Source organism: Chiloscyllium punctatum, chromosome 9 (genome assembly GCF_047496795.1).
Source record: "Chiloscyllium punctatum isolate Juve2018m chromosome 9, sChiPun1.3, whole genome shotgun sequence".
NCBI classification, from domain to species: domain Eukaryota; kingdom Metazoa; phylum Chordata; class Chondrichthyes; order Orectolobiformes; family Hemiscylliidae; genus Chiloscyllium; species Chiloscyllium punctatum.
This window is the reverse complement of record NC_092747.1, coordinates 24,432,784-24,451,422: the sequence shown is the minus strand read 5'-3', so window position 1 is coordinate 24,451,422 and position 18,639 is coordinate 24,432,784. Positions and strand designations below refer to the sequence as shown.

Sequence of the window (18,639 nt, the reverse complement as noted above, 5' to 3'; positions counted from 1 at the left end):
AACCCATCCAAATGCCTTTTAAATGTTGCAATTGTACCAGCCTCCACCACTTCCTCTGGTAGCTCATTCCATATACGTACCACCCTCTGCATGTAAAGGTTGCTCCTTAGGCCTCTTTTATATCTTTCCTCTCTCACCCGAAACTTATGCCCTCTAGTTCTGGACTACCCCACCCCAGGGAAAAAGACTTTGTCTATTTATCCCATACCTGCCCCTCATAACTTTGTAAACCTCTATAAGGTCACCCCTCAGCCTCTGACGTTCCAGGGAAAACAGCCCCAGCCTGTTCAGCCTCTCCCTATAGCTCAAATCCTCCAACCCTAGCAATATCCTTGTAAATCTTTTCTGAACCCTTTCAAGTTTCACAACATCTTTCTGATAGGAAGGAGACCAGAATTGCATGCCATATTCCAACAGTGGTCTAACCAATGTCCTGTACAGCTGCAGCATGACCTCCCAACTCCTGTGCTCAATACTTTGACTGATAAAGGAAAGCATACCAAACGCCTTCTTCAGTATCCTATTTATCTGCAACTCCACTTTCAAGGAGCTATGAACCTGCACTTCAAGGTCTCTTTGTTCAGCAATTACCCCAGGACCTTACCATTAAATGTATAAGTCCTGCGAAGATTTGCTTTCCCAAAATGCAGCACCTCGCATTTATCTGAATTAAACTCCATCTGTCACTTCTCAGCCCATTAGCCTATCTGATCAAGATCCTGTTGTAATCTGAGGTAACCTTCTTCGCTGTCCACTACGCCTCCAATTTTGGTGTGATCTGCAAACTTACTAACTGTACCTCTTATGCTTGTTGCATCATAATTGCCTTTCCCCCAGCTATAACTCTTGCCCTGCGGAATACATCAATCCCTTTCCATTGCTAAAGTAAACATAACCGAATTGTGGTCACTAGCACCAAAGTGCTCACCTATCTCCAAATCTAACACCTGGCCTGGTTCATTACCCAGTACCAAATCCAATGTTGCCTCGCCTCTTGTTGGCCTATCTACATCCTGTGTCAGGAAACCATCCTGCACACATTGGACTAAAACTGACCCATCTTAAGTACTTGAATTATAGCATTTGTAGTCAATATTTGGAAAGTTAAAGTCCCCTATAACAACTACCTTGTTACTTTTGCTCCTATGCAGAATCATCTTTGCAATCATTTCCTCTACATCTCTGGAACTTTTCAGAGGCCTATAGAAAACTATGGAAGGGTGACCTCTCCTTTCCTGTTTCTAATCTCGGCCCATTCTACCTCAGTCGACGAGTCTTCATCAAACATTCTTTCTGCCACTGTATCCTGTCACGGCAGATGGTGAAATTTGAATTCAATAAATTACCTGGAATTAAAAAACTAATGATGACCCTGAATCCATTGCCGATTGTTGGAAAGACCCATCTGGTTCACTAATGTCCTTGAGGGAGGCAAACTACCATCCTTACCTGGCTGGCTTACATGTGATTCCAGACCTACAGCATTGTGGGTGACTCTTAGTTGCCCTCTGGGCAATTAGGGATGGGCAATAAAAGCTGCAATGTCAGTGACATCCTCATCCCCTGAATGAATAAACAAAAACACTGCCACACCTCCCTCTCTTTTGCCACCTTCCCTGTTCTTACTGAAACATCTAAACTCCGGAACCTGCAACAACCATTCCTGTCTCTGCCCTATCATGTCTCCGAAATGGCCTCAACATCAAAATGCCAGGTACCAAACCATACTGCAAGTTCACCCACCTTATTCTAGATGCTCCAGGCGTTGAAGTAGACACACTCCAAACCACTGCTGGTATACTCTTGCGACCTTGAAACCCTATCTATGACCTCACTACTCTTAACCTCATGTACACTGGAGCTACAATTCAAGTTCCCATCCCCCTGCTGAATTAGTTTAAATCCTCCTGAAGAGCATTAGCAAATTTTCCTCCCAGGATATTTGTACCCCTCTGGTTCATGTGTAGATCATCCCATTTGTAGAGGTCCCACCTACCCCAGAATGAGCCCCAATTATCCAGATATCCAAATCCCTCCCTCCTGCACCATCCCTGTTGCCACATGTTCAACTGCTCTCTCTCCCTATTCCTCGCCTCGCTAATATGTGGTACAGGTAACAAACCAGAGATAACAACTCTGTATGAAGGAAGCAAACAACTCTGTTTGAAGGAAGTAGATTGTCTAAGACTGGGGTGCTGGTAGGCAATGTTGCAGAGATGAATTTCTTACTTTTTGTAATGGAAAATATATGGGTTAGAAATTGAGCCCTATTTCTGAGTATGCATTCCAATTTTCTCAATACTGTATTACATTGCTGCATAGTAGTTGTCCACATTAAAACATCATATTCAACTTTATTTTTGCGTTTTAAAACCATTCATGGATGAACTATATCAACCCTTATGTGCTCCTAAGTGCAGTGCATAACATTTGTTATTCCTTTACAAAGATGAGTTTGACCACTGTAATCTTCTAATTAAGAAAATGGTTTTCCCCTTCAATGTGTTTCATTTTCCTCATGAAAATTGCAACTCTGCTTGGATACAATTTCACATGCAAGTGTCCTTCTTCATTTGGAATTTGGGCAGAAGGTCACTCAACTCATCACAGGGATCTCAGTCTTGCCTGCTTTGAGACATCAACACCCAATGTACTTTTTAGTGGAACTGATTGATGACCATGGTGATTTGTTGATTTTCAACCACCAACTGTCTCCCATTGGACTGCCTTTATGCTCTGCAAATCAGAGGAGGTTCATCGAAGGCCAGATAGTGCGCATAATTGGTGGGTTTTGCATAGCACCAGACGATGAGAGAAAGATGTCACTGTTGAAGTTAAGTGCTAAAAGTAATTTTCAGATCACAAATATTTTTCATTAGTCCTCTCACTTGTGGAGGTGGTTTATTTATTTTTTAAAAATCAGAATTCTGCTGAAGCACTACAGAAGTTAATGCTCAAGGTGAAGAAAAAGCCACAAGCAAAGGTTGTTAGTTTTTTTTAACATGGGCACCATGATTCTGAATGATGCAGATGTAATCAAAGTAGCTTAACTTCTCTAACCTATATAGAGCATAGAATGTTAGAGCACAGTACAGGCCCTTCGGCCTTCAATGTTGCACCAACCTGAGAAATTAATCTGATGCCCATCTAACCTTCACTGTTCCATTATTATCCATATGTCCAATGCCCTTAACGTCGGCAAGTCCACACCCCTACTACTCTCTGAGTGAAGAAACTAACCCTGATATCTGTCCTAAATCTATCACCCCTCAATTTAAAGCTATGTCCCTTCGTGTTAGCCTTCACCATCCGAGGAAAAAGGCTCTCACAGTCCACCCTGTCTAACCCTCTGATTATCTTATACATCGCCATTAAGTCACCTTTCAACTCTCCAGCGAAAACAGCCTCAGTTGACTCAGCCTTTACTCATAAGACCTTTCTTCCATACCAGGCAACATCCTAGTAAATCTCCTCTGAACCCTTTCCAGAGTTTCCACATCCTTCCGATAATGCAATGACCAGAACTGCACGCAATACTCCAAATGCAGTGTTACCAGTTTCTTGTACAGCTGAAGTATGACCTCGTGGCTCCGAAACTCAATTTCCCCCTACCAATAAACACCAACACACCATCTGCCTTCTTAGCAACCCTATCAACCTGGGTGGCAACTTTCAGGGCTTTATGCACCTGGACACCGAGATCTCTCTGTTCATCCAAACTGCCAAGAATTTTACCATTAGCCCAGAACTCTGGATACCTGTTCCTACTTCCAAAATGAACTGCCCCACACCTTTCTGCATTAAACTCTATTTTCCACTTCTTAGCCCAGCCCTGCATCTTATTTATATCGCTCTGTAATCCACAACATTCTTTAGCATTATCCACAACTCTGCCTACCTTAGTATCATCCGCAAATTTGCTAACACCCATCCTTCAACCCCACCTCCAGATCATTTATAAAAACGACAAATAGTAGTGGCCTCAAAACAGATCCTTGCAGCACACCACTGGTAACTGAGCTCCACGATGAACATTTCCCATCAACCACCACTCTCTGTCTTCTTTCAGCTAGCCAATTTCTGATTCAAACCGCTAAATCAGCTTCAATCCTGAAATTCCTTATCTTGTACAATAGCCTACCATGTGGAACTTTATCAAACGCCTTACTGAAGTCCATATACACCACATCAAGCGCCTTACCTCCATCCACCTGTTTTGTCACCTTCTCAAAGAATTCAATACCCTTCACTAAACCGTATTGACTATCCCTAATCAAATTATTCCTTTCCGGATGTTCATAAATCCTATCTCTTATAACCTTTTCCAACGCCTTACCCACAACCGAAGTAAGGCTTACTGGCCTATAGTTGCCAGGGTTGTCTCAACTCCCCTTCTTAAACAAGGGAACAACATTTGCTATCCTCCAGTCTTCTGGCACTACTCCTGTCGACAATGATATTAAGATCAAAGCAAAAGGTTCTGCAATCTCATATCTGGCTTCCCAGAGAATCTGAGGATAAATCCCACCTGGCCCCGGGGTCTTGTCTATTTTCAGATCTTCCAAAATTGATAAAACCTCCTCGTTGTCAACCTCAATCCCATCTAATCTTGTAGCCTGTGTCTCCGTATTCTCACAAAAAATATTCATTAAGCACTTCCCCTTTGTCCTCAGATTCCACACTTTTCACTTTGGGCCTTTGATTGGCCCTAATCTAACTCTTGTCATTCTTTTATACCTGATATACCTATAGAACGCTTTAGGCTTTTAGATTAGATTAGATTACTTACGGTGTGGAAACAGGCCCTCAGCCCAACAAGTCCACACCGACCCGCCAAAGCGCAACCCACCCAGACCCATTGCCATGTGTGATTTTAGATTTTCCTTGATCCTCTCCACCAACAACTTCTCATGTCCCCTCCTGGCTCTTCTTAGCTCTCTCTTTAGATCTTTCCTGACTGACTTGTAACTCTCAAGCCCCCTAACTGAGCCATCATGCCTCATCCTCACATAAGCTTTCCTTTTTCTCTTGACAAGAGCTTCAACTTCTTTAGTAAACCTCTCTAAACAATTATCTCCTGTCTGATAGGTGCATACTTATCAAGAACCCGCAGTAGCTGTTCCTTGAATAAGCTCCACATTTCAAGAGTGTCCATCCCCTGTAGTTTCCTTCCCCATCCTATATGCATCCTAAATCTTGCCTAATCGATTCATAATTGCCTTTCCCTTTCCCTTTTCCTTTCCGTATATAGATGGGGCCAAGTTTTCTTGAGACATTCCACCGGGTCTGTGGTATTATCAACGGTATGTTTTTTTGAGCCATTATAATTCTACTTGGCATTCCGGACTCAAAAGCAAGGCATCAGCAAATACTTTAACATCATTGTGGTAGCCCCTAATGATGGGTAGCTTTGATTTGTAGAGCCTCTCACTGTATCTTACTTACGCACAAATCTACTGCTTTATTTTGAAATTGTAGTGATGTAATAGTTTGACCATATAAATATGCATCAATTGTTCATTAATAATTAGACAAAACCTGATATTTAAATGTGTTTTCCAGTAACACAGCTGTTAAAAATGTATTATTGATGTTACACAGCAAGAAGAAACTAGCTGGCTCACAAATGGATTACTCATTTCATGTTTCTTTTTGAGTATTTTTTCAAATTCCAAATATTGTTACTGCTTTAGTGAGTATTTTTGACAGCGATTAGTTAAGAACTCCAGATTTATCATCCTTGCTTCTGCATATCATACCGATGGCTTAATATGTATTTTTGTGTTTGACAGGGCATCTCAAGCCCGTGAAATTTCTCAGCTGAGGAGCAAGGCAGCAATGCTTGAAACAGAGCTAGATATGGCAAAGCGTCAGTTAGGCACTGAGCGATTTGAAAGGCAAGTGCATGTTATGGTTTTATTTTGCACACGTACAATGGTTTTTAACCTCATTTTTAATATTGATTTTGTAATTACTTGTCCCAAATGAAACAATGTTACTTTGTTCATATCGATCAGATTATAGAAGCTGTAGTTTCAAACATATGGGAAATCCAACCATTATTTTTAAACAGACAGGTGCATAGCAGCAGCAGCAAACATATTTATAAACTATACTGCAGCAACTCACTGAGGCACCTTCAACAGCACATGCCAAACTCCTGACTTTTGCCAATGTTGGAAATGCAGGTCCTTTTATGGGTAAACCTGCACAGCTTCAGAATTGGGATCAGGTGATGCTCACTAACCTTTTAAAAAAAACAACAGGCTTCCACACCTATCCCCTCCACCTGATTTTAATTTAGATCCCGCCTTCCCTTTTTCTTTGCTGTTGCAGTGCCCCTTGTAGGCAATGCTTGTAACATGGTTTTAACTGGGCATGTGGGTGATTTGGTTTCCCTTTGAAAGATCTTATGGTGGAGTGGTAGTGGCTCTGATATAGTGTCCATCTCTGATACAATGCCCAGGTTCAAGCCCCACCTGCTCCAGAGGTTTATAATATCATCTCTGAACAGGTTGATTGGCTTCCCATTGCCTCTGGTTAGTAGTGCTTGTAATTTAATTGTTTAAGTGGTCATAGAGATGATTTTGTGGTAAATATTTTAAAAGAGCTGGATTCTAACTGCCCCTGCTGAGTAGTGTCTGTTATTTGACAATACTATGGCTTTAAACAGTGGTTTGATTCTGGATTTTTTTTATGAAGAAAGATTGATGCAGAGGTGGCACGGTGGCACAGTGGTTAGCACTGCTGCCTCACAGCGCCAGAGACCCGGGTTCAATTCTCGCCTCAGGCGACTGACTGTGTGGAGTTTGCATATTCTCCCGGTGTCTGCGTGGGTTTCCTCCGGGTGCTCCGGTTTCCTCCCACAGTCCAAAGATGTGTAGGTTAGGTGAATTGGCCATGCTAAATTGCCCATAGTGTTAGGTGAAGGGGTAAATGTAGGGGAATGGGTCTGGGTGGGTTGCACTTTGGCAGGTCAGTGTGGCCTTGTTGGGGCGAAGGGCCTGTTTCCATACTGTAAGTAATCTAATCTAATCTAAGGTGACGAACATTCTGTTTCAAAACTCATAAAGTAAACAGCTTGTTAGGTCTTGGGGTTTGTTTCTAAATTCAGAACAATAGGAGCAGCCTGAATGGGTGGGGTCAAGCTCCCACAGAGCCAGGATTTTTAATTTCACAGCAGTTGCTGGGGTCATGAAGCTGGTTTTAGAAGCTGCAGTACATCCCTCCCTGCTACTCACTCTCTGAATTTTGCCTTGATGTTTTTGGCCTCCTGGATTGGAGGATTGCATGTGAGACAATCCATACATTGGAACAGTTACTGTTTAGTAGTTAAATAATCAGCTATTTTGTTATGTTTTCCAGTAGAGTTAAGTTATTCCAATTTCTTCTTCATTTTGTTAGATTTTAATATAGTGTATGAACAAAGTGTATTTTGCTTCAAGACTGGTAGTTTGACCATTGGATTGCATCTGGAATGCAACACCTGGCATTTGCCTTTAAAACAGGACAAAGTTAAAATCTAGGCTGTCTTCTTCATATATTTTGAGGGGGCTTGATCTGGTCCATAAGTTATTAGATTAATATTCAAGTGTTTTAGTTGTCGGTTTTTCAAAATAAAGCAAAAGAACTGGCTTCCTGCCCTACTCAACTCCACTTTAATTTAGTCTCCTTCTTCCTTCTCAACGCTCCTCTTTTGTTATTGTTGCACTGTTCTGGTGCTTGTTAATTGGTATTTTAGTAATGCAGGTGACTTGTTTGTATGTTAACCTCAAAAGAACTGACTCCCAAAGGTGGGCACTATGAGCTAGGATGCATTATTCCCTTCAAGTCAATTTTAATTTAAACCCCTCCTTCTCTTCCCACTCCTCCATTAATTTTTTGTTATTATTGCATTGCCCCTGGTGGGCTGTGCTTCTTCATTGTTGTTTGTGTAAACTGGTTACAAAATAAAATTGACTTCCAGAGGTGGGCACCACAGGGACTAGAGTGCATTATCTTTCCCCCTCCAATTCCATGTTGATTTGATCTCTCTTTCCCCACTCTTCGCTTTTTTTCATTGTTGCACTCGTGAGTAGCGCTTGTTTAGTTGTCTTAATTAGCTAATTTGGGTCAACAAAAAAAATGAGGCTGAGCGTCATAGGCCTTTAAAAATGAAGAAATATTTTGAGTATGAAGGCACAGGTTGAGTATTTCCTCTGATGGGGAAGAGTGAAACTAGAGGCCAACAATATATGATAGTCACCAAAAAATCAAATGGAATTCAGAAGAAATGTCTTTATACGAAATGGCAAGAATATGAAACTCTCAACCTCTCAAATATGTATGGTTGAAGAGAATAATATGGTTACATCTTAAAGGAGGCAATCTCTGTATCTGCAGTGAGGGAGAACTTTATGCTGATAGGTAGATGAGGAAGGCTGGAAGAATGCTTGAGACAAGCATAAACATAGGAAAAGCTGATTAGGTTGAATGACCTGTTTCTGTATATTCCACGCAATTTTATGTAAAACCTCCTGGGGGTGCTAAATTCTAAAGTGTTTGTATTAACTTGAACAGTTCAGTAATTTTACAATGGAACATTGCTGTGTGCCCTCCAATTTCTTTGATAACGAGAACATAAACTTAAATATGATTCAATTATTCTTGTGCTAAATTTACTTTGCTATTGGCATAAATCCAATGAGAAATGATGGTGCAAACTAAAGCATTAGGTGATGTGCTTCCTTTGCTAATTAAAGGTACACCATATTTGCTTTTACAGAGAATGTGCTGTGCAGGAGCTTCGGCGACACGGCCCCTCTTACCGTACTACATCACCACCTCAACCTACTTTAAGTCCAGTTTCACATTCACCAGAACGTTCAAGCCGTCGCTCTCCTGATTGTACCCTAAACAGATCACTGAACAGGTATCTTTGCCCATACATTCATCGATAGCACTTGAAAGTGTAGCTTAATCAAAAAAAATTTAGAAATCCAAAAGGTATTTCTCATCTGATCGACTTTGCTCATTTTCAGATAATTATAGACTTCAATAAAGTATCTAGAAGAATTAAGGTGATCATCAGAATATGCTAAGAAAATACATTTTTGAAAGCAATTGACTATCAGTTCATTTCACTAAACTATTCCAAGTCTTTTACCATGTTCCAAATAGTGCGCACTGTTTATAGATTTGTTTCTTACACATTGTAGACAGAGTTTATCTAATTACTAGTAGCTAACTACTTGTAGCATTTGTTAATGCACAGTGTTTTGTAAGATGTACAGGACATTGGTTAGGCTACTATTGGAATACTGCATGCAATTCTGGTCTCCCTGCTATAGGAAGGATGTTGTGAAACTTGAAAGGGTTCAGAAAAGATTTACAAGGATGTTGCCAGGGTTGGAGGGTTTGAGCTATAGGGAGAGGCTGAATAGACTGGGGCTGTTTCCCTAGAGCATTGGAGGCTGATGGATGACCATATAGAGATTTATAAAATCATGGGGTGTGTGGATAGACAAGTCATTTCCCACGGGTGGGGGAGACCAAAACTAAAGAGCATAGCTTTTAAGGTGAGAGGAGAAAGGTTTAAAAGGGACCTAAGGGGCATTGTTTTAATGCAGAGGATGGTGTGTGTACAGTACAGCAACTTAACAATGTGGTTTTAAAAAAGCGTATAAACAGTGCACACTATTTGAAACCTAGTAAGAAACTTGGAATAGTTTAGCTAAATGAAGTGATAGTCAACAGCTTTCAAAAATGCATTTTCTTAACGTATTCTGATGATCAACTTAATTCTTCTAGATACTTCATTGAAATCTTTAATCGTATTATAAGTGTATAAATAGAGGAGTAGAATTTATTGGATCATGTTAGAATTTTCTAAAGCTTTGGTTAGACCTCTGCCTGTATGTTGACAATTCTAGGAAAGATGTAAAGATTTTTAAAATGATACAGAAGACACTTAGCCAGGAGTTGCCAGGACTGAGCAATCTCTGTTCTAAAGAGAGGCTGGAAAGCAGGCGAACAAAAAAACTATAGATGCTGGAAATCTGAACAAAACAATTGCTCGAGAAATCCAGCAAGTCTGACAGCATCTGTTGAAAGAAAAACAGATAACATTTCAAGTACAGTGATCCTTCATCAGCACTGAAAATGGCTGAGAAAGGGTGGTACTTATGCTGATGATGGGGTGGGGGAGCAGGAGTGACTAGGGTATATGGAGAAGGTGCCCAGAAGGAGAGAGAAAAGCGTTAGGCAAATGAACAGATTGCTTGTGAATAGGTGAGAGAGAAATGTTGGGTGAGAAGTGTAAATGGTTGAAAATGGGTTAGCTGTGCTAGCAGCAACCAATAGCAAACAGGACCTGGAGGTGTGGGGATATGTAATAAACATGGAAGATGTTCACGTTCTGAAATTGTTAAACTCGATGTTGAATCCTGAAGGCTCTAAGATAGTGGGCGGCACGGTGGCACAGTGGTTAGCACTGCTGCTTCACAGTGGCTGAGACCCGGGTTCAATTCCTGCCTCAGGCAACTGACTGTGTGGAGTTTGCACGTTCTCCCCGTGTCTGCGTGGGTTTCCTCTGGGTGCTCCGGTTTCCTCCCACAGTCCAAAGATGTGCAGGTCAGGTGAATTGGCCATGCTAAATTGCCTGTAGTGTTAGGTAAGGGGTAAATGTAGGGGTATTGGTGGGTTGCGCTTTGGCGGGTCGGTGTGGACTTGTTGGGCCGAAGAGCCTGTTTCCACACTGTAATGTAATATAATGTAATCTAATCTAATATCTGGGCAGAAAATGAGGTGTTGTTTCTCCAGCTTGTGTTGAGCTTTACTGGAGCACTGCAACAGGTCTGAAATGTTGCCATGGGAAACATGGTGGTGTGTTGAAGTGACAGACAACTGGAAGCTTGAGATGATTTTTGTGGACAAAATGTAGGTATTTGCCAAAACAGTTACACAGTCGCATTTTTTCCCCCACTGTAAAGGAGAGCACATTGTGATCAATAAATACACTAGACTAGATTGAGGTACAGGTAAATCTCTGCTTCACCTGGAAGGCATGTCTGGGGCCTTAGGGAGGAAGGAGACGGATAAGTATTGCACCAAATGTGATTGCATGGGTAGTTGATATGGGGCTGTGAGGAGGTGTTGGGGGTAGAGGAGGAGTGGACCAGGGTGTCTAAGAGGGACCAGTCCCTGCAGAATGCTGACAAGGGAAGGGGGGAGAATATGTGTCTGATTGTTGCATCCAGTTGGAAGTAACGGAAATGGTGGTGTACAATCCTTTGAATACGGCAGCCAATGGGAGGGAGGTGAGGATCACAGGGACCCTATCACTGTTGGAGAGAAGGGGACAAATCAGGGCAGCAATTGTGGGTGTTGGGTTGGACACGGTGAGGGCCTATCAATCACAATGGTGGGGAGACCTCGGTTGAGGAAAAAGGTAGACATTTCTGAGGCAATCCTTTGGAAGGTGGCATGATCAGAACTGCTGCACAGAGATTGAGAAGTGGGAGAATGGAGTGGAATCCTTACAGGCAGCAGAGGGTGATGATGTGTGGTCAAGGTAATTGTGGAAGTCTATGGATTTGTAATAGGAGCTAGAAAAGCAGGGACTGTTCTCCTTGGAGTTGAGTAATTTGAGAGATTATCTAATAGAGGCTTCCAAACTAATGGAGTAGGTTGGGGGCAAAAAAACTATCACGACCGATGTTTCTTCTGGTACATCAGTCAAGAACGAATGGTATTGAATCCAATATCATTAACGGATATCTGGGGAGGATATTTGGAGAACTATTTCAGACCAGAATTGTCAGGATCTGGAAACTTTTACCTCCATAAATGATGGTAAATGATTCCATAACTAAAGCTTAAGGGGAATTGACCAGGAGCTTTGTGAATGAAAAATTTACAAGGGTACAGACCAAAACCAGGCTTGTAGAACAAAACATGACTGCTCTTTCATAAGAGCCAGCACAGGCACCAAGGACTGAATGGCCTCTTTCTGTACTGCAAGTTTCTATACTTCTGCATTCTTTTTTCCAAGTTCATGTTGTCTGTCATCAATACATCATGTCAACTAAATGGGAGGTTGGAAAATGTACAGGGGAGTAACCTGGGTTTAATTCCTATAATATAGTAAAGTGCAGTAAAGCTTAACAAGATTAAAAATGTCTTTAGTTATCAATAAACAAGTAGGCTAGCGATGGTGGTGCCCATCACAGTCATGGTTGGAATAGTCTTGAACATGGGGGATGAAACCCAAAACAAATTTAACTGTGTGATGTGTATTCACATGTCACCAAATATGTTTCAATTAAATATTTTATTTTTCCTGGTTACCTGATTGCCATATGCACAAACTTTCTCATTTCCTAATATGTGTGTTGAAATTGTTTTAAATTATACTCAAAAGTGCAGAATATAATTTTCCAATTTTTTTTGCCATTACTGTGCTGAACTAATGACTATCTGAAACAAACCTGATCAATTACTAATTGTTTTGAACCACTGTAACACTATTATTTGATTCGTTTATTCCACACTGCATGGATCATTGAGCAGTGCTACAAGCTCTTTGCAATAACAGAAAATTGATATTGCACTGAATAGGAAGACACACAGTAAAAATTGAATTCATAAAAATGGACTGCAACACCTGTGGAAATTTTGAGCTCTCCAGACATTTTGGTTGATTTAGCTCAATAGATCTCTTAGCTTGGATTGTTTTTGCCTCTATAGTTTACTAAATGAATGGGCAGAAGTCTTTGGATTGACCTAGACTTTAATAACCTGCTTGTCTTCTCATTACCCAGTCCTGCAGTGCCCAATCCTATCCTTCATAATGTAGAGCTAATTGCTAATGTTGAATCTGAAGAATCAAAATCAAAGCTGGCTGTTTCAGTCTGCCAAGTCACCCTGTTAGGTGGAGCATTCACAGACACACAGAAAGGTTAAAAAGAGAAAACAACATCTCCTGAGTTACTTCAAATTTGATTTATTTTTGTTCCCATCCAGGGCATCATCTTTAAAGGAATTTTGACTTTGTGACGGTTTATCTCCACAATCAATTGTAAAAGGACCATGAATCTTTCAGACTCTCAAAAGGAAGATCCTCCATTTCAAAACAAGTGAATTCTGTTTTATCAATTTTTTTTGTTGAACGCATTAATGATGTACCAATACTTTCATCTTATATGCCAGAGAAGTATACTTTGCCTACATCTTTTGCTTTACCTGCTTGGGAATTTAAAAAAGTGCAAAGAGACGCAACTTTTAATTAGCATTTCATTCATTGTCACAGAATCTATCAACATTTCTATGTCATGCACTGTAGCTTAATGTTTTAAGCCAGTATCATTAATTGAACTTGAACACATGCAATTAAATGTTGCCAATAAATCCATTGGAAGTCAAACCACTTGTACAGTGTTTTCTATGACCACTGTTACAAATTAAGCAAGAAGAAAAATAATTACACCTTCTAAACTAATTTCCGAAATGTCAAAATCATTTAAACATTGAAATATATCAACACATATTATGCCTGAAGTCTATCCTGGAATGCAATCAATCATTTAATATGCACAGGTTTTTTTTTCAAAATGTAGATTCCAAAGCTAAATCCCTTGTGAGATTCATAATTGTTACATTCTTCACTATGTCTACTTGTTAAGTAACTGTTAAGGTTTTGGGGCCAAGTTTTATCATGTATGAATAGATTATTCTCTATTTAGGCTGCAGAGTGCACAAACATCCAAGTGCAAAATCAAACACTGACACATTCCAGAATAGATTATAAAACTGTCATGTTGGCCCAAGAAAACTCAATGCTCATACATTACTTTTATAATGCTAATATTAAACTATTTTGAATGTAGCTCAAGCTAACCAGATGAAAGTGTTGGTTAGTGCTGGCTGTGTAAAAGACCAGATTAAATAAGTCTGCGTGTACCAGCAGTAAAGTTGGAATTGCTATTCTGAGACCCCAGGAATGGCAGGATTGAGGAGTGGAAATCATTCATGGGATGTGAGCATCACTTGGTAGGCTAGAATTTATTGCCCTCAAGAAGGTGATGGTGCCAACTTGAACTGCTGAAAATCATAGAATGTAGGAGCAGCCTGTCTCTTGACCCAGTACAGTGAAGGAATAGCATTTATTTCCAGGACAACATGGTGGAGGCTTGAAGAAGTACTTCCAGGAGATGGTGTTCCCATGAATTTACTGCCCTTGCCGTCTTGGTGGTGGAGGTCATGTGTTTGAAAGATTCTGTCGAAGGACCTGGGTGAGTTACTGTGGTGTACCTTGTATATGGTATACACTGCTGCCACTGTATCTCACTGGTGGAGGGAGTAACTGTTGGAAAAGATGGATGTAGTGCCAATCAAGTGGTCTGCTTTGTCCTGGATAGTAAAATAACTCCACAGGTGATGGTAAGCTGCCACCATGTCACTCTTTATTTATTCGTGGAGAGTCCTTGATACTGACCCAGCTCCCTCAGAGCCAGCTCTGAGTGAACAGAACCTCTGACACTTCTGTTTTTTTTGTCAGCCGGGGCTCCCTGATTGGACCAGATTAACAGCCCGAATCAGGGAACTCATATTCTAGGAGATCCATCTGGCTGACCTCGCAACAATCACTATATCCTTCCCTGTCTGGTCCAAGGACATAGGCCATCCTTTTTTTAAATTGTAGCTCCTTTTCGGGCGTTTTAGCACCAGGTCAGGTTCCTACAACCCTGCCTCTGATACGGGTGGTGTGTAATGGACAGTAGCTCGCCTCTTCCATCTGAAGCATCTCGGAAGAAATTCATTCTCTTCTTCAGGTGACAAAGGCGTCAAGATGGTGACATCTGTGTAGTCATCCCAGGTTCCAAGGTATCTTCAACACTTGATGGAGAGAGAGAACCCATGGGTTCTAGAACTGCTGGAAAGGCAGTCGAGGAGCCGGGCTCATTTTGCTCTTGCACAGTTTGTGAGTCTGCAGCTTTCATGTGGTCTTTGTGCTTACTCAGACCATCATACTACCTACCCGAACTTTATACATCACTGGACCTGACCTCACACCAACCATATCTCTTACCTATGCAGTATCATTCCCATTGGTCCCGCACCAAACTTTGTCCCCAGGAGAAAACTGTTTCTCTCATTTAACAGAGTCTTGCGTCTTGCATTGGTGTTCCTGACACCATTTCACACTCCCCCACAGGTCCAGGAAGAATAGATTCAACCTGGTTCTCCCCTTTTAGGAACTCTGCTGGAGCTATCTCTGTAGTTGCATGAGAGATGGTCCTATAATCAAATAGGAACCAGGACAGTTTGGTATCCAGTGAAGCTCTAGATTGTATCTTTAAGCCTTCCTTCAAAGTTTGGACTGCTTTCTGCCAGACCATTGGATGATAGATAGTTGGACGAACACCATTCAACTTTAGAAAATACTCAGATTTGCTGCTAGTAAATGATGGCCCATTATCTGTGACCGACACTTCTTGGAGTCCATGTATTGCTAACATGTGTGCAGTCTTACTTTCATCATCCGCATGTTTGATGAATGAATTGTATGCACATCCAGCACTTTGAGCATTCACAATGACTAAAAACATTGAGCTCATGAAAGGGCCAGCATAGTCAATGTGTAACTTAGTCCAAGGTTGACCTGACCATTTCCACGAATGTTGGAAAGCTGCAGGCAGTAATTTGTTGGCATTCTGGGTACTGTCCCACAAACACAGCTATGTCTGCCAATCCTGGCCACCAGACGTAACTTCTTGCCTTCCTCATTTTGGGAACCGTTGGATGACCGTGGTGGAGTTCAACCAGTATCTGGTTGCAATCTTTGCTCAAAGCAATCACTCTTGCTCCCCATAGTAATATGCCATCCTCACCTGTGATCTTGTCTCTCTGGGTCCAAAAAGGTTTCAATTCTGGTTGTGATGGCCCTTTTATTGCCTCCCATCACCACCAGCTGTTTCGGTTTTGCCCAGACCGAATCTTTCTGCATCCAAAGTCTGATATTATCAGCTGTGAGTGGAATTGTGTCCAGAAAATATAAAACCATTATGGACTCTTCCAGTGGCAGTACCATCGGTAGTGTATCTGCCAGTGGGAGGCAGCTCAATGCATCCGCATTTGCTACTTGGCCTCCTGGACAGTGTTCCAATTTGTGATTATACACATTTAGTATTAGAGCCCACTACTGACATTGACCTGAAGCTTTGGGAAACACTATTTGTCCTCTTTAAGTAGACCTAGCAGGGGTTTGTGGTCTGTTGTTATTGCAAATTTACATCCATAAAGATATTTGTGGAACTTCCTGACTCCAAACATTACTGCTAAACCTTACTTCTCTATCTGGGCATATTTACGTCAGCATTAGCCAAAGTTCTGGACAGATAGGCTATTAGCCATTCCTCTCCATTGGGCCAACTATGAGCTAATACTATCCCGATATCGCATGGGGAGGCATCGAATGTCAATACTAGATCTCGCTTGGGATCATAGTGTGCCAACACCTTTCAGGATGATAGCTGTTTCTTCACTTCACTGAAAACTATGGCTTGGCTATGCGACCATTTCCAGGGCTGACTCTTTTTTTAAGGTACCAGGATGGAGGCCAGGTTTGTCACACTGAATAAGAGAGAGAGAGAGTTTCATAGAACCGTTCCAAGTCATCAAATTTTATCTCAGACCAGGATCACAAACGGTGCCAGAAATAAAACCAAGCCTCCAGATCAGCTGTCGATCGAAGGGTCCCCAGCGTGTAGGAGGGCATGAGGCTCATTGCTTTCTTTTCCTTCCTTTTTCATCTTCATTTATTACCTAATAAATGTTCATAGTTCAGTCTTTTATGTTTTCTTGCTTTTCCATCTCTTAATATTAAATTAGATTAGATTAGATTAGATTACTTACAGTGTGGAAACAGGCCCTTCGGCCCAACAAGTCCACACCGACCCACCGAAGCGCGACCCGCCGAAGCGCAACCCACCTTGACCCATTCCCCTATATTTACCCCCTCACCTAACACTACGGGCAATTTAGCATGATCATTACACCTAATCTGTATATTTTTGGATTGTGGGAGGGAACCGGAGCACCCGGAGGAAACCCACGCAGACACGGGGAGAATGTGCAAAAGATATTGCTCAATAAATGTTCATATTTAAGCAAATGGCTGTTGAGTCTTCTCTTAACTACATTTGACCAAATTCACAAAGAACCTCTTCGGTGCACCCTGTGATCAAGACAGTCCAGCAGCATCTGTGGAGAGAAATCAGAGTTAACATTTCGGGTGACGCTTTCTCAGCTTTTCCAGCAACTTCTGTTTTTATTGCTTCTCATAAGAGACTAGAACTGAATTTTTACCCTTAATCTGTAAATATTCCCCGGTATGGGTTCTCAGTCTAGCTAATGTCTTGTGCAAACTTAAGGGTTTGAGTCCAGAGTGAATTTTATTAAAGACTGCTTCTGCGATCACTGAACTGCACTGATATTAACCTCCATTAGAACTGGGTGGCCATTTAACCAGATGTTTATTTTGGTTGTTTCTGATTTGGATGTTACTAGGCAATTTAACTGTTCCTAACCAGATGTAGTTGGACTTTACAGGGTGTGCACTCTGGTGGATACTGGCCTATGAGCTCTATTGCTCAATTTAGGTCTAGTATGGGACTGTTTTCCTGTCTCAGCTCTGCACACTGGCAGTAATGGCAATGGCTTGCTGGCCCGGATCCTGAAGAAAGCTTTAACCGTTTGCCCGTGGTTGGCTTTGTTTTAGGTTTTTGCTGTGGGCAGACCTAAAGCCCCTCTGTTCAGTATATGTCCTGTATGAGGCTGTGCAATTGCCTTTAGTTGAGTGGTGTTTCCCAAGCTCAGTCGGACTGACGAGGGTGCCTACTTCCATCAGAATACCCTGCAACTCACGCTCCATAGAACATAGAAGAATACAGCGCAGTACAGGCCCTTCGGCCCTCGATGTTGCACCGATCAAAGCCCACCTAACCTACACTAACCCACTATCCTCCATATACCTATCCAATGCCCGCTTAAATACCCATAAAGAGGGAGAGTCCACTACTGCTACTGGCAGGGCATTCCATGAACTTACGACTCGCTGAGTGAAGAACCTACCCCTAACTTCAGTCCTATATCTACCCCCCCTTAATTTAAAGCTATGCCCCCTTGTAATAGCTGACTCCATACGTGGAAAAAGGTTCTCACTGTCAACCCTATCTAACCCCCTAATCATCTTGTACACCTCTATCAAGTCACCCCTAAACCTTCTTTTCTCCAATGAAAACAACCCCAAGTGCCTCAGCCTTTCCTCATAGGATCTTCCTACCATACCAGGCAACATCCTGGTAAACTTCCTCTGCACCCGTCCCAGTTCCTCCACATCCTTCCTATAGTATGGCGATCAAAACTGCACACAATATTCCAGATGCGGCCGCACCAGAGTCTTATACAACTGCAGCATGACCTCAGGACTCCGGAACTCAATTCCTCTACCAATAAAAGCCAGTACGCCATATGCCTTCTTCACTGCACTATTTACCTGGGTGGCAACTTTCAGAGATCTGTGTACATGGACACCAAGATCCCTCTGCTCTTCCACACTACCAAGTATCCAACCATTAGCCCAGTACCCCATCTTTTTAT

At 41.7% G+C, this 18,639-nt stretch overlaps 1 protein-coding gene across 1 annotated transcript in view; it reads left to right on the top strand.

Moving 5' to 3' along the window:
- Positions 1 to 13,402, top strand: part of LOC140481207 (testis-specific gene 10 protein-like) — a gene marked incomplete at its 5' end in the record, with an annotated part of 130,382 nt that extends 116,980 nt beyond the window's left edge. Inside the window, 3 exons of the mRNA XM_072577039.1 lie at positions 5,793 to 5,897; positions 8,765 to 8,911; positions 13,003 to 13,402. Coding sequence (XP_072433140.1) covers positions 5,793 to 5,897; positions 8,765 to 8,911; positions 13,003 to 13,027 — 277 coding nt within the window. The remainder of the gene's footprint in view (positions 1 to 5,792; positions 5,898 to 8,764; positions 8,912 to 13,002) is intronic.
- Between the last annotated feature and the right edge of the window lie 5,237 nt (positions 13,403 to 18,639).